The sequence below is a fragment of the Guillardia theta genome (genome assembly GCF_000315625.1).
Source record: "Guillardia theta CCMP2712 unplaced genomic scaffold GUITHscaffold_4, whole genome shotgun sequence".
NCBI lineage: Eukaryota > Cryptophyceae > Pyrenomonadales > Geminigeraceae > Guillardia > Guillardia theta.
In genome coordinates, this window is record NW_005434670.1 from 176,646 (window position 1) to 201,475 (window position 24,830).

Consider the following 24,830-nt stretch of genomic DNA (forward strand, 5'->3'; position numbering starts at 1 on the left):
TAAAGAAACGATTTCTTACTTGAAAATACTCATTTTGGACCATGATGACTTTTTAAAAGTGTTTTCAGCTCAAGCGTCGCATCACAGCAGATCACGTGATGCTCTGCGCTTTGGGCCAGGAAGATCAACAGCACTGAAAAAGAGTCTTTTCGCTCAATAAGTCCCAAATCTTAATAAAGTTAAAACACTAATATATTTAAAAAAAGTTTTCGAAATCATGTTCTGTAAAAAAATTGTAGTAGGGGATCCGCCATAGTACCCCACCTATCCCAAAGAACATTTCTTCAGCACCACCTACCCTATCAATGCAAGGCAATCAAAAGACTACCCCTTCAAAGATCCTGTAATGATGGGGAAAAGACCATCATTTGCAAACACAATTTGTACCCCCACCCTTCCAACATGTATCTCACATTCCCCCACCCCCCACTGTATTCCCTGAAGGTCGATGGCATTCTCGGGTCTCGGGGTAGGAGCAAGTGGGTGGGGGGAGGGACGAGGGAGCGAGCAAGGGCAGAGGAGAGGGCCAGGAATGCACAGCGAAGGATGGCAGCAAGACAGCAAACAAGAGCATGTTTCAGCGAATGGCTCAGCCTGGGTTGTTCGCGGGATCTGGGTAGACGAACAAATTTTTAGCATGAGAGAGAGCGGAGGAAACAGAGTAAAGATTCAGATGTTTGCTACTTGCTACCGCATCTTCTTATTTCAATGTTTTGTATCCTGTTATTGACTCTCTTGTGAACAGATCAAATAGGTGCTCTGCTCTGCTCTGCTCTGCTCTGTTCAGACTCGAAAATGGGTTCGTTTTCTGCAATCGCCGCTGTCCTCGTCATCGTCAACGTCTGTCATGGTTTCGTCCCCACCAGCCTGCCTCTTGCTCAACAACCGATGCTTGCACGAATCTCAGCGTCCCAGAAACTGCAGAGGAAGGCGAGCCTTGCCATGTCCCCGAACGTGAGAGCAGCTCCTGCGATGAGTTTGTCTCGTTCTGAGTCCAGCAACATCGTTTCGCCCGTACTTGGCTTCATGAGCAAGTAAGTTGTTGCGGTCGCTCCCTCGCCATGTTGAACTGGCTCGCAGGTTCAAGTCTCTCTTTGTCAGCTCCTTCCTCCTGTTCGCGCTCATGCTGGGCGCCCCCATGGATGCTGAGGCTCTCACCCAAAAGAAGTCGAAGAGTGGAGGCCGAGTGGGCGGAGGAAGTTTCCGCAAGAGCTCTCCCGAGCTCTCTCGCCGTGCTGATGCCACTCCTGGTGCCGCTGGTGTTGCCGGTGCTGCTGCTCCTGGAACTGCAATGGGGGCCACTGCTGCACACTCGGTGAGACGCACTCTCGCCTCCCCCCCCCCGCCGCGTGTACACCTTGATCTCTCAACGGTCTAACAACGCTCAACGATGTCTGACTGACTGTCTGCACAGACTCACACGACCGTGATCGTGGCTCAGCCCTCCCCCTTCGGAGGCTTGTTCTCCCCTTTTGGTGGTTTCTCGCCATTCGGAGGGTTCGGCTTCTCTCCCTTCGGCATGCCGGTCTTCTCCCCCTTCTCGTTCTCTCCCTTCGGCTTCGGGCTCTTCACTATCCGTCCCATGGTGATGATCCTGTCTCTTTTACCGCTTGCTCCAGCTCACCTGTTCCACAGATCGCGCTTGGCACCTTTGCTGCGGTCAGCATGGTCATGTTCATCATGATTTTCTTCAGCACCCGTCGGTAATGTACGTCTTTTTAAGAATAAATCTTCAGATGTAAGGAACCAACAAGTGTTCACTGATGTCAGCAGCCAGGTGTTGCTTACTCTCTGTCGCTCAGAGTCAGGTCCACTACATCGTCCACATGTTTGTTGATCGCAGTTGGCTGTAGCCCTGTCAAGAGATCAGGACGTCTGCACTCAGCTTGGCCGAGTGTCTTTACCTGCACTACAGTTGTCAACTTCAACCTCAGACTTCAAGTCTTCCGGATCGCTCGTGATCATGCGAGGCTTCTTCGGTGTCATATTGTTCCTCTGAAAGTAATTCTGAATCCCTCTCTTCGCCTTTGTTGTTTCATTAGCAACCGGCCGCTCTGCTTCACCCGCCTTCTCAGAGCAAGCAGAGGTTGTCCCTGATAGCCTTGACTTCTCCTCCTCTCGGCCTTTCTTGACGCTGTGATCGCTCTTCTTGAAGAAACTTGCGATGCTCGCAGGCTTTCGGGTGGCTCGATCTCGTTCCGAAACCATCACTGGGCAGACCTCTTCCACTTGCACTCTCGTCTCGAAGTTGGACTTGGAGTCATCGGAGCAGTATGGGACAACCACCGGGATCCTTGAGGTGCACTGGGCGATCGAGAGAGAGACTTCGATTTGTTTGCCATCAGGTATTGGCACCATCGTCTTGATAGAGCCGCTGGTGGTGTCGTACCTGACAGGCGCTCTTATATGGGAATCTCCTACCAAGATCGGGAGGAGGAAATTGGTGTTGGGTTGAAGCTTTAGAGCCAAGATCCCTTGCGCACCAAGATCCGGTGGAAGAATTTTCACAGCCTGTCCTGAGCGCAAGAGCATTCTGCTCCTCAGAGCCTCTTTGATGTCAGCCACAACAGAGCATGGGAGGCGGAGGCCAACCAGATGTCGGCCATCGATAGCAATCCTGACGACCTTCATACGAGCATCACGTACAGAGAGCTTGCTGTCAGAGCTTCGAGAGTGTCGTGTGACAACCTCTTGTATCTCATTCCAGATGGAAATCAATGTTCCGCTCACAAGATTGAAGTTGAGGATTCGCGAACCGTTGCCGTCCCATGACTCGCTTTGGACAAAGAGTGTTTTCCATGACCTCTCTGCTTCGCTCGAATCCTGCTGTACGTACTTCTCATGCAGCTCACTCAGGCTGATCTCTTGCTTGCTGAGCCCAGTGTTGGGTCGTGATATAATGAAAGAAGCATCATCTTTGCAAATAGCAAGGATGATGCCATACACGTTTCTCCCAGGAATTTTGTGCCGAGTTTCATAGAATCCATCATTCTTGCTCCCCTTGCTTTCCATTCTTAGCTTCTTGATGGCAGAATCCCAGCTCATGCCTCTGTCAATTCTTAGGTTATGAACAGAAGTTTTCGCAGAGGTCGTTGGGTCTGAATAAACTTCCTCAGAAGACAAAACATCAATTTGGACACTGTCTTCGTGGAAAAGATCTGAGATTGCATCACTGTAGCGGCCCTCTCGCTTTGCCATGCATATCTCGTGTTGAAGCAGACAAAAGAAGTACTGAAAGAGGCAATTCTGTATTGTAACTGGAGCAGCCAGCAACCTTCCCAAGAATTTCTTCACATTTCCTTGTTCAGACGCTGAACGAGCTCCACTCATTGCGAGATACTCAAAGCCGAGCCTGAAGTTTTCAAGGAGGTCTTCTTCACTTGTGTCTCCTGTGATCTCGAAGAGATCACGCACATTGACATTTTGGACCAACAGTGTAGAATTTTGAATTGATTCCATCAGTTTTTTCAAGCTGGAATTCCCATAAACCTAAATGAGATCGTGAGGGTGAAAATTTACTGCCAGGGCCGCTATTACCGTTTGCAAATTGAATTCCTGCAGATCTTGCCCGACGGCTGCTCGACGATCTCCCCTCGTCAGTGCCCCCAAACTCTCCAAACGCCTCGCCACCGCCGATGCGAATCTCCTTTCTCCACCAATGTCTACAAGTAGGTGAGGTGAAGCTTTCCTTCATTGTCAATGTGTGTACCTGTCACGACCAGTCTGTATATCGGAGCACTCACTTGATTGCTTCGATGGGATCGGCCGAGTTGTTGGACAGCCTTGTCGGCGCTCCATGGCAACTGGAGGTCAGAGGCAGTCACGATAGCTACAAGATCCTCCCATGTCAGTCACCTCTAGCGTGAAATGTACTCTCCTCCTCTGGTTGCCCCCATCCTTGAGGGCATGTAAACTTATTCCCACTGACGCAGCGTCAGAGATGATTCCTGCATCAAGCAATCAGGACCGCTCGCAATTGAAGCAGATGTTGGTCGAGACCTATCAACTTCTTCCCTGCTTGAAACTTCTGGCATTCTTTCACGTTGATAGTCTCAATTTCCGCTTCCCCTTTACCTCGCTGCTCCACACGGAAAGTGTTTCCTTTCTCCCTGACAATCCTCCATGTCCTTCCCGTCATTTCTGCAACACGGTCCGGCCCACCCAGCTGATCAATCAACAAGTCGAGAGCAGAACTTGGAAGTTCGCATTCTTCTGTTCTTCGAATCAGGTCATCTCTATTCTTGAGACATGATTCCACAGTTTGTCCAGCTGACTGTTTGTTCTTTGACACCTCCACGTTGTTCATGTAAATTTCATCTGTGATGTCAACAACGCTGGTATCAAGCTGCTTAGAATCATTCAGGGCGTCTGTTGAAGCATCATGCACAATGACGGGGAAGTGAGTCTCTAAGAATGATATCAGGGTGTCTCGAACGCTAGAGTAGAGGCTGTTGAAGTGATGTACACTCTTCTTCTGCGAAATTTTCCTAGACAGAGCCGCCTCTCCAGTCTGCTGCAAACCGATGACAACCGCATGCCCTTCTTCAACTGCCCTAGCAGGAAATTAAACGATTGAACAGAAAGAAAAGAGCAATCTTACTTCTTGGCTTCTGCAGCAATGTAATCAACTTTCATAGCAAGGATCAGCTGTCGAAAAAATCTTTGATGCGCTGACCAGTAGTTTGACAAAATTCTCCCAGGAGCATTCGTCTTCTGAATAGCCTCTTGTAACGCTATTCTCACATCCAACCATAGAGATGCAGCTTCATCATAGACATGCCTTTGTTGATCGCTCAATTTCAGTTCGACGGTGTGGAACTCTGAATTCTGGAATGAAAGCCCCCTGCTGACGTATGCCCCGATCCTCTTCAGTTCCATTGCCAGCATCTCAAGGAAGAAAACTCCTCTTCTTGAAACTGTCGATAGGAATTGCTCGAAGTTGGCGAAAGTGCATGCTTCACCCCAAAGACCAAGTCTCTCACAATACGCGAGGTTTCCGAGTTCAGTAACCCCAGTAGCGCTGGAGTAGACGACCCTAGCTAGCGGCAGCCTCTTCTGTATCTCAATGACGCACTTGGAAGTCTTTGTTGATGCATCAGAGTTCTCGCCAATGAAAAAGTTCTTCGCTCTGTGGCACTCGTCGAACACAAGGACGCCGTCGAAGGTTTCCCCCCCGCACCATTTCACTATCTGCTCCAGCCGGGAGGGCCTACCGGGCTTGGCTCCCCCGATGAGAGTGCTGTAGGTCGAGAAGAGCACTCCCTCTTTGAAGTCGCTGCTGAGCCCAAGGGCCTTCGTGTTGTCGTCCAGCTGCTGGCAACCATCGATCACCTTCACGAAGCATCCAAGAGCGTTCATGTCTCGTTCAGCATCGAGCTTCAGATCGCTCGACGTGGACAGCCACACATGCTTCCGCCGTCCTCTTGCCAGGGAGTCGAAAATGATTCCAGAGATCTGCAAGGCACGCAATAAGTCCAACGGAGAGCACTCCACACGAAACACCTGTCGCCCCTTCCCCACACCTGCCCCATCCCCCAGGAAGAAACCAGCACGGCAGCCGTTGGGAAGTATCATCTGATGCCTCTGGCCTTTAAGGGTGTTACTGAAAGGAAGATAGCGCAAGGAGCTCCTTACATGCATACAGAACGCCCTCGGTCTGAAGATCCGAAAGTTTTCCCTCCGCGAAGACTTCGATCGGCACCGAGTCGAACAAGGGGAACTGAGGAGGAGGCAGGCGCACGAGCGCAAGACTCGCAGGTTCTGAGACATGCCCAGGGTGCTTGACCAGCAGCGAAGCATGTTGCTTCAAGGACGTGCACTCGTAATCAGAGTAAACCTCCGTTGCGTTGAGCTCCTCCCCGTCCTCCAGCTCCTCGGGCAAGGGCGCTGCATCTGCCATGCCAGGCGATCCCGACGAGACTAGCACCACTGGGAGGCGATCAGCACAGAGCCATCATCCTGCCATGCCGCACGCTGGGGCCCTCCACTGTCCAGCGCTTCCCGCCTACCGCCGACCTTCGATTCTGCATGGCATCTTGGCGGGAAACCGGTCTGCCATCATCCACTGTTTCGTGCTGACATGACCCCCCATTTATACCGGTCTGAAAGAAGGGAATATAACGGGTGAGTAAAGGAGGAGACAGGGGTCTTGGAGCAGGATCTAATGCCAGTGAGGCCGCAATCTGCAGGCACAGCAAGAGAGGAACAGGAGTCAGGAGGAGCGAGGAGAAGCAGGTGGAGCGAGAAGAAGCGGGTGGAGCGAGGAGAGAAGAACAGAGGAGAAGAAGGTAACCTGCGTTTGTAAGGAGCAGGAGCAGACCAAGGAGCAGACGATAGAGGAAGAAGTCAAGGAAGGGAGAACCAAGGCGCTTCAGGGGTCGTCAGGTCACGGAGCAGGAGGAAGCCTTTGGCGTTCAGGTCAGCACTGGTCTTCCCAGCAACTGAGGCATGGAAGGAATCTGACTCGACAAGCCAAACAGCCGCTAGGCGTCGCCAGGCAGGGCCGTGGGAGTTGATGTTGAAAACTTAGTTGGTAATGTTCCAGCACTGTCGGTCCTCTTTGTGAGGCTGGGAAACTGCAAGGGATCACCTTTATCCCGCGTTTCTCTGCACGTTTTCTTTGTTCTTGGGTCTCTGAGACAGCAATCAGCTGCAAAATGTTGCCTTCGGGCGGTATTCTTGCAAATAATCGTCTTGCTATCACGACCATCCTCCTCTCTCTTGGCCTTCACCTTGCAGCAGGCATTCAGATTCCCTTCACCTCCCGTGGGCCGCAGACTGTAGGGCAGGGTACTCTCAATAGCTCCCAGGCCGTTGCGCCCCTGCTGAGTTTCAATCCTACTATGAGGAAGCGTTCGAGAGTGGTCGTGTCGTCACATGGCAGGGAGGATGGGATCGTCGTAGCCGAGCAGAGCCGAGTCAAGCTCCTTCTGAGAGCCATCTATCTTTCTTTCATCTACTTCCTCCCCTTTGTCACGAGCCCCCTCGCCCTCCTCGTCCCCAGCTTTCGCGACCATGTCTGGTACAAGTTCCTGACCATGTCGCTGGGGCACTCGGGAGCGGCGTTCATCAAGTGGGGCCAGTGGGCGTCTGTGAGGCCGGACATCTTCCCCCTCAAACTCTGCGACGTTCTCTCGCACCTTCACAGCAACGCTCCCAAGCACAGCTGGAAGCACACCAAGCAGGAGGTTGAGAGAGCCCTTGGCTGCTCGATCGAGAGATACTTCGAGCGCTTCGACCGCGAGGCCTTCGCGTCCGGCAGCATCGCTCAAGTTCACTTTGCCACCCATAACGGGCAGAAGCTGGCGGTGAAGGTTCGGCACCCCAACGTGAAGGAGCAGATCGCCTCGGACTTCCGTATCATGCGCGCGTTCGGCTCGTTCGTCGACAGCATCCCCGGGCTGCACTGGCTGAACCTCGAGGCTTCGATGGAGCAGTTCTCTCACACCATCGCCTCTCAGACGCGGCTGGACGTTGAGGCCAACCACCTCGACATCTTCAACGACAACTTCCGGGCCCAGAGGCAAATATGCGGCTTCCCCAAGGCTGTCTTCTGCAGCGAGAGCGTGTTGGTAGAGACGTTCGAGGAAGGGTCACTTGCTACACACATGGTGCTGCCCATCAACCGCGCCAAGGCGAGGAAGAGCAGGTCATGGTGGCCTCTTGGTTCGCTATCGAGCCTCCTCCATTCTTGCCTGCGCTGCTTTCACGTCGAGGAGGAGATGGAGGAAACGCTATCGTCGACAGGGCACTTCATCGTAGCCAAGGGAGAAGACATGTACCTGCAGATGCTTCTCAAGGACAACTTGATGCATGCAGATCTGCATCCGGGCAATATACTCCTGCAGCACAACAACTCGCTGCACCACAACCCGAAGATCATTCTCCTCGATGCTGGGATGGTTGCCCAGCTCAAGGCTGACGAGCAAGACAACTTCATCGGACTGCTCAAGGCGATTGGCAAGGTAAGGCGGGAGCGAGGGAGCGAGGGAGCGAGGGAGCGAGGGAGCGAGGGAGCGAGGGAGGGGGGGGATGGTTGTGGACAAGGGCGGGGATGAGGACGGGGACGAGGACGGGGACGAGGACGGGGACGAGGACGGGGACGGTGTGGCTGAGCTTTCTTACCAGGGCGACGGGTCCATGGCCGCAGACTTCATCCTCCGCTTCTCGTGCAACCAGACGTGCACCTCTCCCGAGCTTGTCGAGCTCTTCCGCCAGGACATGGTGAGGCTCTTCGCCGAGCACTGCCGCGGGTACGGCCATGGCGTACACATCGGCAATGTCCTCCGCCTCATCCTGCAGACCCTCAGGGTCCACAAAGTCCGTGTGGACGTCAACTACGTGACACTCGTCCTCAATATCCTCTGCCTCGAGGGGCTCGCGAGCGCGTTCCAGCCTGACTATAACCTGTTGGACGGAGCTCGGCCGCTGCTGGACGGGTACAGGAAGTGGCTCAGGTTCCTGTTCCCCCTTGGGCTGCTGGCGAAACGGATCAAGGATGACAGGTACGGTGACTTGCTCCTGCTGTCGCGCCCGATCCGTTCCGTCCTCCCCCTTCCCCTCGCTCTCCTGCCCCTTTCCTGCTCCTCCTTCTTCACTTGTTTCCTTCATGGATGATCTTGAGTTGCAGGAGGTACCGGAGCCTCAGAGAGCAAGAAGCGCGGGAGCAGGCCAAGTAAGGGGACGTGGAGGAAGGGAGCCAAGACGAGGATGTGAACGGAGCATTCGGGAAGGAGGAGACGGGAGGCAGAAGCGAGAATGAGGAGAATTCGAAGAAACAGTTGGTGAGAGATCTGTATTTTACGAGAGATTCGTCAACTCCTCTGTCCTTGCGCTGTCTGTGTACATCCCTCCTTCGATGTTATCGGCCGGGACCTGGTAATCAGCAACAATGAGGAGAGAAAGACGAGAAGGAAGCAGGAGCAGGAGCAAGAGCAGGAGCAGGAGCAGGAGCAGGAGCAGGAGCAGGAGCAGGAGCAGGAGCAGGAGCACGAACCTCGCTGTCAGAGATGCCCAGTCCCCCTCTTCCTCCGAAGTAGTGAAGCGTAGAACCCCGAACCAGCTCCTGCTCATCGGGTCAAGACCGTTGAAGCGCAGGGACTTGACTCACGTCGTTGACGTCATTGGGGATTCTCCCAACTTTCTCCGGCGTGGGATGAGATTGCTGGAAGCTGAGCAGTCGTTACCAAGCAATCAAAATTCCTTCTTTGCTGCCCCCCCTCCTCCCACCTTCCCCGGCCTTGTCCTGCAAAAACTCCTCTCTTTCGTTCTCCTCTTCCTCCACTTCCCCACTCCTCTGAAGCTGTTGTATGTGTCCTTCCATCCCTGCCTTCATCCCGCCCTGCGCTCCTCCATCCACCTCCACACCTGTCTCGACGTCTTGCCCCAGATAGCTTGGTAGGAACCAACACCTGCCGACCAACACGTTGAGTGGAGGAGACCAGGAGTGACGCGAGTCTCACATCTCCGTCTCTGGTTCCGGCAGCTCCAAACATACCCGTGTCGATGATGTTGTCACCTGCTTCTGTGTCACACATGCCCAACTCCCTTCCTTCTCTTCCCTTCTCCTTCTCCCTCCTCCTCATCCCTCACCTGCCTTCTCCTTCTCCCTCCTCCCCCTCCTCCTCCTCCTCCTCCTCCTCCTCCTCCTCCTCCCTTCTCCCTCGTCTACTCACCGAGCTTGTTCCTAATCAGAGCTGGCCCGATGCCAGACTGCCCGTATCTGTTAACAAGCATGAGCACAGTTGGCAGGAGAAGGAGGGAGAGGAAAGAAGAGCAGACATGCACAGTCAGGGAGGGGAAACATGCTCAGCAGACCTGTCGGGGCCGGAGTTTTCGGCAGTGCCAACCACGATACCTCCATGGACGTACTGGAGGGAAGGATGAGAGGCGGAAGGACGAGATCCTGCACTAGTACCCCAGCGCCATGCGCGAGACGACGGAAGCGATTCTCGTCTGTGCTCTCCACGGGCTGAAAGAGAAATGAGCGAGAAATAGAAGAGGAGGAGGGGAGAGGAGAGGAGAAGAGAGGAGAGGAGAGAGGGGGAGTGGAGAGGGCAGAGCAGATTAGAGGAGAGGAGACGAGACGAGACGAGAAAGAAAGGGGATGGATATAGCATGGCCTATGATCCATTACCTCGTCATTATTGTCTTCTTTGGAGGATGCCTTTCCAACGAACTCCTTCATCGTCTTTGCAGGATGTCAAAGACCCACCAAGTACCACAAGGTTGTCAAAGCACCTCCTTGGTATCGTCAAACCTAGAAGCGGCTCGACTACCCGTGCTTCTTGCAACGAGTTTCTGAATCACTCATGTCAGCACGGTACTCCCTCCTTTACTCCCTTCCTCCCTCTCCTTCCATTCATATCTTTTACTCTCTATGCCTCTCTCTTGGATTTTTCAGCCTCCTACCTGGCTATTCATCTTCTTCTCGACGCTCTGTGTCTTGGACCTGTTGTACCATGAGACGGGATTCGAATCGTCATCATCACAGACAAGCTCTGCTTGGCCTCAGCGAGTTGGGCTTCAAGTTTCTCTACCCGTTCAGCCTCCTGCAACTCCTGTAGCAAGATGAGATGAATCAACCTCGTACGAGGGGAGTATCGAAACCTTGCGAAGGAGATGTACACGAGATCTGGCACTAGCAACCGTGTTGTCCAGCGACTTCCCCTCCTCCTGTGTGTTGGTCTCAGCATGGAGCAAGAAACTGACAGCAAGAAGCTCACCACAGGCTTCTGGTTCAGCTGAGCATGCAGGCGAGCGATCCTGTGACGGCTATGTTGCTGCGGGAGAGGATCAGCCTAAAGGAGCAGGAGCAACGTGCTGCTGGCTCGTCAGGTTTCACCTTGTGGATCTCAACTGCTCCATCGCTCTGGGGCCTGAGGTGGCTCCTCCTCACAAGCCTCTTGAGCGGTGCGGGACGCTGGACCATGTCCTGCAAGGTTGTCAACGAGACGCGGCGGAGGCTGACGGCGCACAGACCTCGTGCATGTACTGCGAACCAAGAGAGATGATGCGCTGAGCAAGGGCTTCCTTCGGGGAGACGTCTCCCTGTACGCACACAGACAGACGTCACAGGAAGGAACAGCGGAGGAGGAGGGGAGGGAGCCAACCATGGCCTCGGCCTCATGCAAGAGCATCTTGTTCTGGTCAGCTGGGCTCATGGTGGCAGCAAGGCTGCCGAGGACCTGGATGGCGAGCATCAGACTCGACCTCTCGGCTGTTCTCCGACTCTCTCACGTTGGATTTGCTCTCTTTCAGCCTGCCGAGCAGACCAGTGCCGTCTCGCTTCGCCTACGAGAAGCACAAAAGAGTTAGATTGGAGCCACAAGAGCTGACATGAGGTTAAGGCTTCGCTCACATTCATCTCTCCGAGTACACCCTCGATGATGGGATCCTTCGCCTTGGCCGCTTGCACTTTGAACATGTTGAGCTGCTTCTCAAGAGCCTGGCCAGTTGTCAGCCTGCAGAAAGCGCAAACTTCTCTCTTCTCTACCTCTTTCTCTCGCCTCAGGGTGTCAATCCTTGGCTTCTTCTCCACCTTTACAGCAGCGGTAGCGACGACCTTCTTGCCTGACTTGCTGGCTGCGTGATGGACCTGAGGATGGGACGAGGGGTGCAGCTGGGCCTGGAGCTGCGCTTTCTCCTTGATCAATCTTTCGATCTCTCGAGATTCACTGCAGAGGGTCAGTGGAAAAGTTAATGGAAAACGGCATTACCGGTCCAGCTCGACAGGATCTCTTGCACCGGAGTTCATGGCAAACATTCCCAGAGCAAGGACGCAGGCGATGGCAGCAACCATGATGACTCGATGCATGTTGGTGCTTGCCGTCGACTTGCTCCTGCTAACGATGCCCTGCCAGACAAGTTTAGGAAGCATCAGACAAGAGATGTGATCTGAAAGACGATAGAGGCTAAGTGCAGCATTGCAATAGACAGCAGAGATAAACAAAAGTCTGAAAGATCTACAAACGGGTTCCGGCTAAGCTACATCAACAAAGAATGGGACATTGAAAGTTTCTCAAAACTGACGACAAGGGAGAACAGGTATCATGTCTGCCTTCCTTGCTGGCCCTGTCTCTCTCCCTCCCTCTCTCCATCCCATCATCCTGCATGTTCCGCGCAATCGCTCCTCCTGCCTCCCCCTCCATGGCTCACCTCTCCCGCGCCCTCTGCCTCCACCATGGGCAGTCGACGTCTCTTCACAGAAAACGATGATGTAACAGAAAACTTCATTTGCAACGGATATAACCGTTTCAAACCCTGGGTCTGTAGGGGATGAGGGCAGAACCCCTTCAGTGAGTCAGCGGGTGGGTCATAGAGGGGATGAGGGTTCTGAGTCTCGTAGGGCATGCTGGATGAGGGAGGGCCGACGAAATGGCGGCGGCGGCGGCTGATCGAGGCACGTCTATGGGCAAGAAGGTGAGGGAGATGGTAGTCATGGCTATGTGAGACGAGGTTGTCCCGTTGCCGTCTCTTCAATCTGTCTGCTTCTGAGCCTTTGATGTGCATGAGATCTTTGATGAGTTTTGCGAATCGACTGGGAAGTTGCAAAGTGTTTACGTGCCGTCGGATTTTTCATGCTCGCTGAGACATTTCGTGCAGGAATCCATGCTTCTCTTGTATCCTCTTCGCACTCTTCCTCGTCGCGCTCTTGGCGCTATGCTGGAATGCAAGGTCATGCCTTGGAGCGGTAACGAAATCCCTGGGACCAGTGATAGAGAAGCTTTTCCCAGAGGATCAGCAGGAAATTATGAACGAGAGGATCAAGCGGAAGGCAAGGAACCATCAGGTGTCCATCATGGACATCGAGGAAGTTGCTAGCCAGCCGCCAGACTCGCACCAACCCATTGTAGAGATTCAACCTGACCCCGAGAACCTCTGCATTGCCTGGAGGGCTACCAAGGACTGCGACTCCCATGGCGATCCTGACCCAAGACAAGATCGCTCTTGCCATGAAGGGATTGATCCCTGGCAGTCTGGGTTCTGCGAGTGCGTGGATGAGGGAGGAAACAAACAGAAGGTTACGTTTGACTGTAGCAGAGATGATCAGGATTTGAGGGAGTCGTTCACATGCTCGCATGTCTGCCTGTCCACTATCCTCGTGAACAAGAAGAGGAGTCAGAAGCTCTCGAGAGCTGAGATGCTGAAGCTCGAGCGAGCTGCGGAGGAGGAGGGGGTCAGGAAGCAGGAGGCTGCCAAACGTCTTCACAAAGAGAAGCAAAGGCTGGAGGACGAGGAGGAGACGAGGAGGAAGAGGACGATGGAGCTTGAAGCTGATGAACTGCTGCTTGACGTGCATTCACTGATCGAGGAGCGAAAGTTCAAGGAGGCGAACAAGCTGCTGGAGAAGGCAAAGGGCATCTACGTGGAGGTAGGGGTGATCGAGCTAACGGACGAATGGAACCTGTTGAATCTCTACTCGAAACCCAACGCAACGAGGAAGGAGCTAGTGATCAGCGGGATAGCTGATCAGCTGCGGCAGGCGATGGAGACGTACAAGAGTGAGGATGGGGAGGATGAGGTCAGCGATGACGAGAGGGAGAGGCAGGAGAGGTTCCGAGCTGCCAGACTCCAAGCGATCGAGGCGGCCAAGAAGAAGATCGAGCAGATCGAGGAACAGAATGCTCGTTTGAAGCTTTCCCCCGAGCAGTTGAGGCAGAGAGGCATCATGGAGAGGTTCCAGCGGCGGGAGGAGGAGAGGAAGATGAGGGAGGCAATGGCAGCGCAGGATCGGGTTGGGAAGGAGGAATTGGAGGGGTTGGAAGCGGAGAAGAAATTCCATGAGTACTTGAAAGCGAAGCATCTGAACCCTGAGGCTGGAGAGCAAGGGAGAGGAGAGAAGGATATGGAAGGAGAGGATAAGGCGCAGGCGTCGCAGGTGAAACCACCTCCCCTCCTTCTCCTGACGCTAAGCTGAATACTACCTGCGCCAGGAGCCCCATTCGCCTCCAACCAAGGAGGAAGAGCGAAAAGATTTTACCGACAAGGGCCAGCAGGAAGAGGGGGCAAAGAGTGCGGCAGAGGAGAAGGGGCAGGCGGCAGAGGAGAAGGGGGAGAAGGGACAGGAACATCTAGGCGTCGAGGGGTTGAAGGACGTGCTCAAGAACTATGGGCTGGAAGACTATGAGGCAAAGGTGAGGGTCGGTTGTAAGATGAAAGTAGCTGGGAAAGGGGAAATGAAGACAGCTGGGAAGGGAGGTGGCGACAGCTGGGTAGTTGAATGGTGGAGTTGGGGAGGTTGACATATCTGTCCACTACAGATCTTGGATCTCGGAGTTGAGACTGTGGAGGATTTGAAATACCTTGACGAGGTATGAAGAGGGGAGGCGAATTGCCTCTGCGGCTGACGCGGTATGCAGGAAATGATTGAGAAGATTAGCGAGAAGCCAATTCACAGGAACAAGCTGAAAAAAATCTTGATGTCTTTTCGAAATGGATGACAACCAATACATCTTTCATTGACCCTTGAGTCGAGCATGATAGTTCCAACATCGGATATCAACCCTGTCCTCACTCTTCCAACCATCCTTGCCACTGCAGAGGCCCGTCGACTGTCATAGGCTGTTCGCACTCATGAGTATTGCTGCATGAAGTGCTTGTGATGTTCAGCAAAGGTGCTCATCGCTTTCTCCAACTTCATCAAAAAATGTTACTTCTCCTCCTCCAATCGTTCTAGTTACCTTGTCCTCGTCCGGAAGAAACGTCAACCTGATATGATATGTCCCGTCCTTCTGCCCGAACCCACTCCCTGGAACAGCACAGATGCCTAGAGACCGATCAGACGAGGAGAAGGGGAAGCGAGAGCAGCGCGGAGACGGTGAGAAAGAGAGGGAGGATGGAGAGGAGAGGGATGAGGGGAAGGGAGGAAGGGAATGACGGGGAGGAAGGAGATCCAGAGGAGAAGAGGGAGGAAAGAAGACAAGTGAAAGGAGGCGCAGAATGAAGCGAGCTGAAGAGAGCGGGAGGAAAAAAACGCAAAAGACAAGAAAAGGAAGCAAAGGAGGATACCAGTATAGTCCAGAAGAGAAAGGGCGTAAAAAGTGTCTGGGGTGTAACCTTTCTCTTCTGCTGCTTCGATGGCCTGTCGAAGACAAATTCATGTTCCGGGACGACCGCTCTTCATCATCCTCCTCATCCTCCTCGTCCTGCTCCTCATTCTCGCCCTCCTCCACCTCCTCCACCGCCGCCGCCGCCACCACCACCACCACCACCGCCACTTCCTCCTCCTCCTCCTCCTCTTACCTTCCGAGGCAACTCAATCTTTGGGAAAGCATACATTGCTCCCTCAAGAGGTTGACATGAAACCCCTTCGATGGCGTTGAGGGACTGTTGAAGAGCTATCACTCTCCCCACACCCCATTCCCCTCCTCCTCCCCTCCTCCTCCCCTCCTCCTCCCCTCCTCCTCCCCTCCTCCTCCCCTCCTCCTCCCCTCCTCCTCCACGCGCACGTACGTCATACACCATCTTGCTCTTTCTCTTCAGCCCATCAAAGATCTTGTCTCGCTCCTCCTGCGCAGCAGAAATGAATCAGATGGCAGCCAGCGGGAGCCATTATGCTCCACCTTCCAAGAGGCGAACGAATGCTCGCCAGGTTTGGGGGGATGCAGGCAGAGGTCGACCATGATCTGCAAGCATTCAGCTGCTACTCAGCTGTCTCGTAACTTACTTGTCCGTTGAGGTTTGAGCAGAGCTGGGAGGAGGCAAGCTTCAAGACATGTGCCTGAGAAGAGCTGCAGTCAGACGAAAATAGGCAGCAGGCAAGGAAGAATGGGAACGACGACGACGAGAACGGAAGAGCAGGAGCAGGAGCAGGAGCAGGAGCAGGAGCAGGAGCAGGAGCAGGAGCAGGAGCATACCATAACGTCGGGGTCAACACCGCACATCTCCATGTACCCTCCCCGCCGTCCGCATTCACCTGTGATCCCCTGGAAGCCAGCAGTCAGAGGCAGCACCTGGGCTTCCGACATGCTCGTCGCACCTTGGAAGTTGAGTGGAAGGAGACGAGCTCGAAGTCGTCGTAGTCGGGCCCAAGATCCCTGACCACCTGATCGAAGAGCGTCAGAAGGTCGTTGGAACCAAGAGCCACGGGGAGGAGGAGCAAAGAGCCATAGGGCGGAGGAGCAACCTTCTTGACGGAGATGAACGGCCTGCCATAGCAAGTGAGACGGGGACGGTCACTCCCGATCATGAGATGTCGTAGGGGGATGCGAGGACACGTACCTGCTACCGTAGACATTCTCCTGGTACACCTCGTCGGCTAGCAGCATCAACCCTGGCACATCCGATCGAGTTCAGAAGGCCACTTCGATCCCATGAGAACTCTTGCCTTCTCTCTTGCAGAACTGCACCAAACTCTTGAGATCATCGTAGCTCAACACGTTCCCGACAGGGTTTCCTACAGACAGCACAGTCAGACCAGCGGGACACAATTCCACTGAGAGATCTACCCGGGTTGATGACAACGAGACCGCGCGGGTTCAAACCCTGCCATGACGAAGTTCGATTCTTCCAACAGCAGTGCTTAAGATCAACTACCTTCTGCCTTGCGTCGTCCAGCTGCTTCTTCATCTCATCCATGTCCAGTCCCCACTGGCCCAACCTCTCAGCCCCGGGACTCTCCTTTCCCAACAGGAGCTACCTGCGCCTCTTCGTCGAGTTGGTATCCGATCTGCTGGCCGCGAAGCAGGGAGATCAGCGCGCTGTAGATGGGGTACTGGGGGATGGGGATGAGGATTGCATCCTTCCTCGAGGCTATCAGAGCTGTCAACACCATCTGCATGCCGACGAGCACGTCACGACGGGTCAGGGCGGGGTGCACAAAGGTCCACCTGGATTGCCGAGGACGCTCCGTTGGTGAGGAAAATATCGTTGGGGTCCGACGGGTATCCATCGCGTGCCTGGATGAACTCCGCCACGGCCTGTCGGATCTGTAGGATCCCCTGACTGTGCGAGTAGGCTCCTGTCCCTCCCGCCATGTACGAGGTCAGGAGCCTCGCTCGATCGATCGCGTCTTTGCTGAACAACTTCAGAGTCTCCTCCTTCTCCAGCAGCCATGGGCAGTCGGCGAGGGCCAACACCTCCCGGTAGTAGGAGAGAGGCTTCTGCCCCACTGACTGAGGGTTTCCTATGTTGCAGAACAAGACTTCGTCATATGACCGACCATGCGCTCCTTTCCTGAGCTCCTCCTGAGGATTCTGTCAGAAACCACAAGTGCCATACGATCGCTACCTGAATGGCCTCAGCGGTTGTTGGCACCAGACCCCGCACAGCATACTGCATCCTCACAACTGCCTGGTTCATCGTGTCCACTCGTAGCACCTTGCTTTCGGCTCCAGGACGCGCCTTCCTCGATTGACCTGCCCCGGGTTCCGATGACTCGAGGGGAGGTTGGGACAGGGGCCCCGACGCATCCGTACCCAGCTCGAACCTTTCACGCTTCTGATCCTTTGCATCGCTGATCTGCCCTGTCTGCAGGGACTGTCTTGTGCCGGAAGCGCACAGGCCCCCAGCAAACGTTAACCTCCTTTCACGGCTTCGAAAGACACTGCACGATCTGGCCCTGCAGACCGAAGACACTTCAGCACGTCTGGTGGCACAGAGAGGAGAGGACCTTTCGAGGTAGTTCGAGCATGCAGGTGATCGAGATGGAGCAGCAGAAGGCAGGATCGAGACGAAGCAAGGCGTACTCCACCCAGCCTGTTTCGTGGGTGCAATCCGTGTTGCAGAGGAGGGATGATAGAGAGGAGGTGAGGAGGAGGAGGATGCTAGTGGGAACGCTGTGGGAGAGGGAGGAGAGGAAGAGAGGAAGAGCGACCAGGAGGGGGAAGGCGTTGATAAGGACATGCTTGCGAGAAGCAGGCAGGCCATGGCGCGCAAGGCCGCCGCCATATTCCCCGAGTGGTAGATCGACCCCACAACCCTTTCTTTTTTTTGAGTAACACAGAGTACCCACCATGGACTCAACAGTGTAAAACACTCTTAAAAGTAGGGGTAAATTTGTGTTTTGTTTGGTAAGTAAAATCTGTTCCAGAATCTTTCACCCGTAAAGTGGGAGCGAACATACAAAAATTCCTAGGGCCACAGACCTATGAAGCATGGTACCTTTCTATGACCAACAAAAGGACTAGGTATTCAGTACTCGGAGCCCAGGGCCGGGCCGGGCCGGGCCGGGCCGCGGCCGCGGCCGCCGGCGCGGCAGGCGAAGGGTTATATCCTCATCCCCACTAAGTTCCAGGCACGCCTAGAACGAGCATTGCGAGCAAGGAACTCTCGCCTGTTCCTCGTGCCCCTGTGCTGCCCCACGCGCTCTCTGTCCTCCTCGCTCTTCCCTTCTCTTCTCTTCTCACATTCTCGAAGCGTTTAGACGCTCCAACTCGCTCACTTCCTCACTGCAAGCCCTCCTGCAGCCTCTTTCACTGACTTTAGCTGTGCCCGGCTCCCTGATCAATCATCTAAGTATGACCTCAGTTGCATCTGACGACCTTGCCCAGTGGAACGAGACAGATGAGTATCTTCAGATGAAAAGGAAACTCTTCATCCCTGAGGACAAACATTTCTCAGCAACCATCTTCGTCCAGATCCTCCGCATCAAACACAAATGGGAAAAGCTGCAGGAGCAAGGCGCTGCTGTGCTGCACCGCAGCAGCAAGGAGGAGGAAAACTCTGTTTTCGGCTGCCATACAATTGAAGCGAAGGATCTGGAAAAATGCTACAAGGAATTCAGTGACCCAAATGTCACGCACCCAACCCAACGAGCCAAGGACTTGATGGTAGCATGCGGAATGGTTTCAAAGAAGGGCACCCGAGGACCCCCGCGCCCTGACATCCCTCCACCGAAGACCTCGGGCTGGAAACGTGCTGTCTACTACTCTGAGTATGTCTACGATGCCAAGACAGCGGCCGGAAATGTTCATCGCCACTTGAAGAATGGATGTGAAGCTTTCACCAGAGAGGAAATTCACCCTGACACTCCTCCATGGAAGAAGCAGAAGTTTTCCAGCCAGCAGTCGCTCCCATCCCCAACAGTCTCGCCTGAGCCATCGTCGCCATTTCACTCACCGGCGTCATTTTCTGATTCCTGGTCCGAGTTGACGTTGCTTGCAACACCGCCGCCGTCCCGGTCACTCCTGACCCCGTCCCCATCGTCGCAGCTGCTGTCGACGTCTCTGCCCCCGACCAATTTCTGCGGAGCATGTTTCATGGAGATGTGCCAAAATCATCCAGGAAGCTGCAGCACTGAGCACCATCCTGCCTGCCGCCGCCGTCTCAACTTCGACGACAACACGGAGTACGGAATTTGAATTCCGTCCAGAAAACCTGGTCGACGACTGGCTAATTTTGAACTAGAACAAGCTGCAGCAGCTTTGCCAATCTCGAGGTGCTTTCGTTGCGTCCTAGAATGTGTCCTCGGAGATAACAGCTCAGCTTGCTTGATGACAGCCCAGCGGCAAGCAAGCTGAGCTGTTGAAAAGTTGAATTCCACTGAGTCACGGTGAGAAGGCAGGAAGCTCCCACCGGTTTAGTCTGCCAGCGTGTGTGGATTGTGCTAACTGATATAAACTAACACCCCATCGAGTACAAGTTTGTAGAGTGAGTAGGCAAGGAAATGCCTCAATGAATTGTTGATGATACCATGAAGAAACGTTTGCGCTGGATTCTGTGATCACACCCGCCTGGAGGCGACCTGGATCAGTGATTTGAAGTGGAAAGTTGGGAAATATTTTCAATTGCGTATTTTCCTGAGATGATAATGACTCTCCGCTAACACTGCCGTCGGCAACTTGTCATCATCGGCTATCTCAATTTCTGACGACGGTGACAGCTTCTCTTGCAAGCTCACCAAATCAATACTTCACGGCCCTAGCTCACTACCTCCCCACATGACGTGTGTCCCACCAGCAGGTGTAGCCTGCCATAGCTGCCCAGCCCAGTTTGGAGTAGATGCCCAGGTCGGAGTTGCCAGTGATCCCCATCTGAAATTAAGACTTATCAGAACATGCCTTAATCACCAGTGAAAGGGATCATACCCCGGAGTAGAGGCACTTGCTGACGGTGTCTGGGACCACAAAGGGAGCATCTGACCTCCGTTCGGAGTCTGAATCTTCATGCCTGAATGATACTAAGTCCAGGACCACAAACAGAGAAAGACAAAAAATTACCTGGAGATGGCGGTAAGACTGACCATCTGTTTCACGTAGTCGTCAGTACATTGAAAATTGATAGCTCGGTCAATAAACTCACGGCACGTGTAATGGAGCTTGACCGGGAGAAGGCTGAGGCATATTGCCTCCCCACATCATAGGCGCATTGCCACCGGGTGAAATCTTTGCAAACGGATAGGATCAATCACAAGGCAACAAGGAAGCGTCAGATCTGACGCACCGTTGGCGATGCTGTTATCATTGGCTGCCAAATCATCCCAACAGAATCAGGGGGCAGCGCCTGCGGCGACCACAAAGGCACTGGCGGACGGGCAGGAGACGCAGGCATTACACCAGCAGTTAACCCTGACATATGCGCATTGTTCCAATCCAAAACAGACGGAGGATTCTATCAAACCAACGATCAGGTATGACAGGAACAAACAAACAGAATCAAGAGCAGGGAGGCTATTGGAGCGTAGATGGGAGCAGTCGCAAAATACGATTCTACACCTGGGGCAAACCAAGCATGCCCATCCCATCATCGTTGTCTTCCATAGCATCATCGGACTCTTGATCATCAATCCCATCCGAGAAATTTTTGGAATCTGCCTCATGAGTTTCGCTATCTTGCTTTCCCATTCTTTGCTGTAGTTTCTCCAGCAATTTTCGCCTGCAAATGCTTTTAAACCACAATGCGCCAATGATTCCAGACACCTGTCCGCATTTACACTCCCTGCATCCGAGCTCGAAGCTGCACTGCGCCTATAGTACAGGTCACAATGTCGAACTACTACATACACCAACGCAGGGAGAAACTCACAGGTTACCACTTTGAGCAGCTTGGCAAACGTGCCCCTTCTTGGGCTGAAGTCCAACACCATTAATGCTCAAGAATCACGGACAAGGTTAAAGTGCACACCTGTCCACAAATCCCACATTTATACTTGGAGCGAGAAGTCCCTTGATTTCTCGCATGCATAGCCCACCCTTCGCCTAATGCGCCGTAATGCTGACCCATGAATGCTTGTGACGGATGCATGTTAAATTGCGCCATGGTTGTATAGCGTTGAAGGTAATTACGTTGGAATCTCTTCCCTATATGAGAAGCAGCGAGCTAGGCGAGCAATTGCCCTACTCGCTCTTTGTTGCAAGCAAGGCAGCAGCTGAGCTAACACACGCCTTTTTGGCTCTCGTCGATTGAGTATCGAACCCAATGTCTGCAGGTTGAAAGAAGGATGTGAATTCCTCCCAGTTATGTCTACTTGTCTTCTGTTCACAACCGAGAAGGTTTGTCTCTTGCCCCTCTTCCTATTGCTCCTCGTTCGCTCGCACCTTGCTCGCCCGGTTCCCTACTGCCGCGCCATTGAGAGGCCGTGGGGTGGGGTCAGTACCACCGGGTGTTGAATCAGGGACTTGAGGGGTGGGGGTGGAAGGGGATGGGTATGAGGGTCTGTTGATGACTTTCCAATAAGGGGGTAGGGTGCAGGGTTTCCAGGCACCTGTGGAGAAATACCCCCTTGTTTCACTATGTTTTCGTGGGTCCATTCCATGGGGCCTTTGAACAGGGTGGGAGGGTATTGACTTTTCAGGGTGGGATACAGACGGGGGTGGGTTTTGAAAGTTTTGGAACTACGTAGATGGCAGGGCACTCAAGGGGTGGGGGTTATCTGGGTGGTTGTTTATAGCAAGGATCGGGGGGTAGGGACCCGGTGTGAAGGTGCGTGACACCGTTGGTGTGGCATTGTGTCTATATTGACCGGTACATTTGACTAAACAATAAGCCTATATCACCAGGTAGTGCAGCAAGGAAAGGGGTAGGGGGTAGTATCCGTCTGGAGGGTGGGGGAATGGGGTTCAAAGCTATTTGAATATTGAAGGGGTAGTCAAGAACAAACCAAAGTAGGGGTTTGAGGAGTTGGGGTGGGGGTGATCCGATTGGGAAGGGGTCCAAGCTAGTCTTTTTCACTTGCACTCAGGGGGGGTGGTGGTGGCCATACGTACATGCTGAAGGAGGATTTGGTTGGTTCTACTGGGGTAGGGTCAATCACCCCACCCTGTCTCGAAGCGAAAATGGATGGGGTACAGCACAAGAACCATGATTTAAAAAAGGTTGAGAAATTTGAAATTTACAGGAGGATCATCTCCGGAAGTTTGCCCGAAACAACAGGCTGTCGGGGAGACGAAAAGAATGTCGTTTATGAGCAGGAAAAAGCCATGATGTACTTGTATGAGATGATTGAGTAGAACCAAGCTCAGTGCGCTGGTAGCAATCGTCACGTTGTGTATTGAAGCAATCTCCTGAGGCTCTTTTGGAAGGCGCGAGCTGACTTCAACTTCTTCGTCACTGGGGAAAATTGGAAGGTTAGCTAATCCATGATGCTCCAGCGTCTGCGCTGTTACCCTGGCAGCTGAGGGTGAAATGTGTGTGGGTTGCCTCAAGCTGATATTATCCGGGGGGGGTAGTGGGTGTGAATGATGACTGCAGCGAGATGAAAAGACATTCGGAATAGCACCTAGACTCCTCCACGTAGCCGAGAGACATCAGATATCGAAACAGCGAACGCGGCTAGTCGAAATTGATGATTGTATTACATAACCGAACCTGTTTGGTACGGACTACTTTGATCATCATCTCTAGTCACAATGATGTGAAACCGCTCACTCTTTTACTTGAAAAATCTTTACGACTCCCCCCCCCACCTCCGAACCTGAAAACATTTCTACTGCCCGTGCTTTGAGATGCGTCGTATTTGCTTTTTGTCCGCCGATGCATCGCCATCTGATTTCTTCACAGTGATGGCAAGGATGCCTTGTATGTCAGCTCGACCCTGATCGAAGTGTGTATGCTATGAAATGCTCTTGCACGGGGCAACCACAACTTAGTTCGATTTGGAGGCTTTAGTCACGACAGGCCCGTGTTTAGACAGATGAAACACTTGCAAACTGTATGATGGCTGATAGAAATACTTTGCGCTAAACTCTTCATCGCCAACAAAAGATAAAAACAATACACTTTCCACAAACAAACCCTGTCATCGGAAAGGGATGACGACGCTACGAAGTTCCGCGTTCTCAAACCTTGCTTTCCCTTCTCGCTCCTCCCACTTGAAATGCTCCTGAACATCGTCGAGCAAGAGCAATGAAAGCATCAGCATCATCAAGAGATCACAGCTGAGCATCACCTGGAACATTCTTGCGAGGAAGGAGGAATGGCTGACCACAAGAATTTCCTTCTCTGGCCTCGACGCCACAAAGTCTAGGAACTGTTGGACCCGCACGTCGATCTCAGCGTCCGACTCTCGAGGAGGACAGCTCTCAGGTGTGCAGAGGTGCGGGTCTGGCCCAGCTGCTATGAACGTGAAGTTCACCTGCCGTTCCAGTTTCTCAGATCGTGCTGGGGAGGAGGGGGAGAGGGAACAAGAGCTGACCTGGGGAAAGTCTTGCCGGAGCTCCTGGACTGAGCGACGGCTGTCACAAGGATGCTTTCCTGGGTTTGCACGTGAGGACGAGAAGGAAGGGAGCGTTCGACCCTCGTCTCGTCTCACCAAATCTCTCCCTCACATGCTCCAGCGCGATGACAGGAACGTCTTTGCGCTCCCTGAATCCAAGAGTGTACGTTTGCAGCGTCCGGGTGAGAGGAGAGACGAGAACGAGGGAGTAGTCGACATGGTCGCTGGTGCTCCTCAGGTTCCTCTGTAACAGCATGAGTGTCATTTCGCGACAGCGTATCTAAAAGCACGCACGCATTGTTCCTCGCCATGCGGGGAGAGTTTAGCGTCGAAGAAGGAAGGGTCATCGAGGGCGGCCTCGTACTCTCGGCTTCCTCGGACATGCCTGGAGGACGGCAGACAAGAATGAGATCAGCATCGCGAGGAGAGAAACGGATGCTGAGGATGCACCACATGCACGCATGCTGTGGTCCCCATGCACACAAAGACAGATAGGTTGACCCCTCATCATCTCCATGATCTCCATCACTGTTTGCTCCTCCTCTATCTCCATCTCCTCTATCTCCATCTCCATCTCCATCTCCATCTCCATCTCCATCTCCATCTCCATCTCCATCTCCATCTCCAACTTCTCTCACTCGCCCTTGCCCTCGCCCTCGCCCTCTCACCCTGCTCCTCCCCTTCCCCCTCCTCTTCCATCTTCGTCTCCTCCTCTTCTTACTTCTTCGCTGCAACGTTGTGAAACCCTTCTGCATGCCTGACAAAGTGAACCGTCTTCGCCTTCGACTTCGGGAACGCGCCATGGATGCGAGGAGCACCGGCGCTGCTGCCATGGCTCCCCTCGCACTTATCTTGCTTCTCTCCATCCTTGTGCGCACAAGAAAAGCTGCACAGGAGGCCAAGGGTCACACATGCTGCGAGCCCCAGCATGAGGAGCCGCTGCGCCGGTTGCCTCGTCCTCCTGACCAGGGTCTTCATCACGTGGCCCAGTGGAGGGAAAACTGAAGGGGAAAAGCAACAAAGAAGGGGGGGGATTGCGTTGGGAGGTGGGCAGGCAGGAGGGAGCTGGAGGGAGGGAGGGAGAGAGGGAGGGAGGAAGGGAGGAGGAGGGAGGGAGGGAGGAGGAGGGAGGGAGGGAGGGAGGGAGGGAGGGAGGAGGAGGGAGGGAGGGAGGAGGAGGGAGGGAGGGAGGAGGAGGGAGGGAGGGAGGAGGAGGGAGGGAGGGAAGGAGGTAGGG

The 24,830-nt window shown here is 53.7% G+C and overlaps 10 protein-coding genes across 10 annotated transcripts in view; 4 read left to right on the forward strand and 6 right to left on the reverse strand.

The window, feature by feature from the left end:
* Positions 1-743: 743 nt before the first annotated feature.
* On the forward strand, positions 744-1,746 carry GUITHDRAFT_150103 (hypothetical protein). The gene is made up of 4 exons (XM_005840874.1): positions 744-1,034; positions 1,081-1,315; positions 1,415-1,585; positions 1,636-1,746. Exons 1-4 carry the CDS (start codon positions 796-798, stop codon positions 1,705-1,707), a joined length of 717 nt encoding a protein of 238 aa, XP_005840931.1. The 5' UTR covers positions 744-795; the 3' UTR covers positions 1,708-1,746.
* A 38-nt stretch (positions 1,747-1,784) lies between these two features.
* Positions 1,785-5,899, reverse strand: GUITHDRAFT_100202 (hypothetical protein; the record flags this gene model as incomplete). Its single annotated transcript, XM_005840875.1, has 9 exons — positions 1,785-1,855; positions 1,905-3,489; positions 3,538-3,662; positions 3,710-3,803; positions 3,856-3,947; positions 4,000-4,553; positions 4,601-5,454; positions 5,503-5,588; positions 5,635-5,899. The coding sequence occupies 9 exons, from the start codon at positions 5,897-5,899 to the stop codon at positions 1,785-1,787; spliced, it is 3,726 nt and encodes a 1,241-aa protein (XP_005840932.1).
* A 1,021-nt stretch (positions 5,900-6,920) lies between these two features.
* Positions 6,921-8,436, forward strand: GUITHDRAFT_49514 (hypothetical protein; the record flags this gene model as incomplete). The annotated part of the gene is made up of 2 exons (XM_005840876.1): positions 6,921-7,964; positions 8,128-8,436. Coding segments are annotated over 2 exons (1,353 nt in total), but the record flags the coding sequence as incomplete, so codon positions are not given.
* A 339-nt stretch (positions 8,437-8,775) lies between these two features.
* On the reverse strand, positions 8,776-12,187 carry GUITHDRAFT_160753 (hypothetical protein). The gene is made up of 22 exons (XM_005840877.1): positions 12,157-12,187; positions 11,718-11,854; positions 11,495-11,675; positions 11,360-11,446; positions 11,239-11,292; positions 11,112-11,186; positions 10,981-11,049; positions 10,844-10,933; positions 10,725-10,781; positions 10,609-10,674; positions 10,495-10,559; positions 10,411-10,450; positions 10,240-10,299; positions 10,136-10,189; positions 9,917-9,970; positions 9,817-9,869; positions 9,675-9,721; positions 9,462-9,517; positions 9,367-9,410; positions 9,110-9,170; positions 8,996-9,064; positions 8,776-8,874 (listed from the first exon to the last, which is right to left on the reverse strand). The coding sequence occupies exons 1-22, from the start codon at positions 12,181-12,183 to the stop codon at positions 8,800-8,802; spliced, it is 1,521 nt and encodes a 506-aa protein (XP_005840934.1). The 5' UTR covers positions 12,184-12,187; the 3' UTR covers positions 8,776-8,799.
* A 162-nt stretch (positions 12,188-12,349) lies between these two features.
* GUITHDRAFT_100205 (hypothetical protein) lies at positions 12,350-14,441 on the forward strand (the record flags this gene model as incomplete). Its single annotated transcript, XM_005840878.1, has 5 exons — positions 12,350-12,420; positions 12,604-13,879; positions 13,935-14,135; positions 14,262-14,312; positions 14,361-14,441. 5 exons carry the CDS (start codon positions 12,350-12,352, stop codon positions 14,439-14,441), a joined length of 1,680 nt encoding a protein of 559 aa, XP_005840935.1.
* GUITHDRAFT_159157 (hypothetical protein) lies at positions 14,440-17,453 on the reverse strand (the record flags this gene model as incomplete). The annotated part of the gene is made up of 18 exons (XM_005840879.1): positions 14,440-14,635; positions 14,682-14,767; positions 15,010-15,082; positions 15,244-15,327; positions 15,454-15,510; positions 15,564-15,626; positions 15,668-15,721; positions 15,858-15,926; positions 15,980-16,045; positions 16,127-16,148; positions 16,222-16,273; positions 16,328-16,396; positions 16,449-16,485; positions 16,537-16,590; positions 16,640-16,774; positions 16,830-17,186; positions 17,230-17,357; positions 17,429-17,453. The coding sequence occupies 18 exons, from the start codon at positions 17,451-17,453 to the stop codon at positions 14,573-14,575; spliced, it is 1,494 nt and encodes a 497-aa protein (XP_005840936.1). The 3' UTR covers positions 14,440-14,572.
* Positions 17,454-18,458: 1,005 nt separating this feature from the next.
* On the forward strand, positions 18,459-19,301 carry GUITHDRAFT_132392 (hypothetical protein; the record flags this gene model as incomplete). Its single annotated transcript, XM_005840880.1, has 1 exon — positions 18,459-19,301. The coding sequence occupies one exon, from the start codon at positions 18,459-18,461 to the stop codon at positions 19,299-19,301; it is 843 nt and encodes a 280-aa protein (XP_005840937.1).
* Positions 19,302-19,868: 567 nt separating this feature from the next.
* Positions 19,869-20,185, reverse strand: GUITHDRAFT_100208 (hypothetical protein; the record flags this gene model as incomplete). Its single annotated transcript, XM_005840881.1, has 3 exons — positions 19,869-19,973; positions 20,028-20,109; positions 20,160-20,185. The coding sequence occupies 3 exons, from the start codon at positions 20,183-20,185 to the stop codon at positions 19,869-19,871; spliced, it is 213 nt and encodes a 70-aa protein (XP_005840938.1).
* Positions 20,186-20,648: 463 nt separating this feature from the next.
* Positions 20,649-21,123, reverse strand: GUITHDRAFT_100209 (hypothetical protein; the record flags this gene model as incomplete). The annotated part of the gene is made up of 4 exons (XM_005840882.1): positions 20,649-20,814; positions 20,859-20,906; positions 20,965-21,008; positions 21,064-21,123. 4 exons carry the CDS (start codon positions 21,121-21,123, stop codon positions 20,649-20,651), a joined length of 318 nt encoding a protein of 105 aa, XP_005840939.1.
* Positions 21,124-23,176: 2,053 nt separating this feature from the next.
* Positions 23,177-24,830, reverse strand: part of GUITHDRAFT_160757 (hypothetical protein) — a gene marked incomplete at its 3' end in the record, with an annotated part of 5,156 nt that continues 3,502 nt past the window's right edge. The window contains exons 11-16 of the mRNA XM_005840883.1: positions 24,315-24,460; positions 23,888-23,978; positions 23,690-23,837; positions 23,573-23,631; positions 23,327-23,512; positions 23,177-23,260 (exon numbers count right to left, since the gene is read on the reverse strand). Coding sequence (XP_005840940.1) covers positions 23,177-23,260; positions 23,327-23,512; positions 23,573-23,631; positions 23,690-23,837; positions 23,888-23,978; positions 24,315-24,460 — 714 coding nt within the window. The remainder of the gene's footprint in view (positions 23,261-23,326; positions 23,513-23,572; positions 23,632-23,689; positions 23,838-23,887; positions 23,979-24,314; positions 24,461-24,830) is intronic.

Excerpts from the sequence above, each read along its gene's own strand:
- GUITHDRAFT_150103 (XM_005840874.1), top strand. The coding sequence starts at position 796 with ATGGGTTCGTTTTCTGCAATCGCCGCTGTCCTCGTCATCGTCAACGTC. Across the intron at positions 1,035-1,080 it reads GTACTTGGCTTCATGAGCAA|GTTCAAGTCTCTCTTTGTCA; the intron begins GTAAGTTGTTGC and ends ACTGGCTCGCAG. Across the intron at positions 1,316-1,414 it reads GGGCCACTGCTGCACACTCG|ACTCACACGACCGTGATCGT; the intron begins GTGAGACGCACT and ends CTGTCTGCACAG.
- GUITHDRAFT_160753 (XM_005840877.1), bottom strand. The coding sequence starts at position 12,183 with ATGGTGGAGGCAGAGGGCGCGGGAGAG. Across the intron at positions 11,676-11,717 it reads GATCCTGTCGAGCTGGACCG|TGAATCTCGAGAGATCGAAA; the intron begins GTAATGCCGTTT and ends GACCCTCTGCAG. Across the intron at positions 10,934-10,980 it reads GTTCGCAGTACATGCACGAG|GACATGGTCCAGCGTCCCGC; the intron begins GTCTGTGCGCCG and ends ACAACCTTGCAG.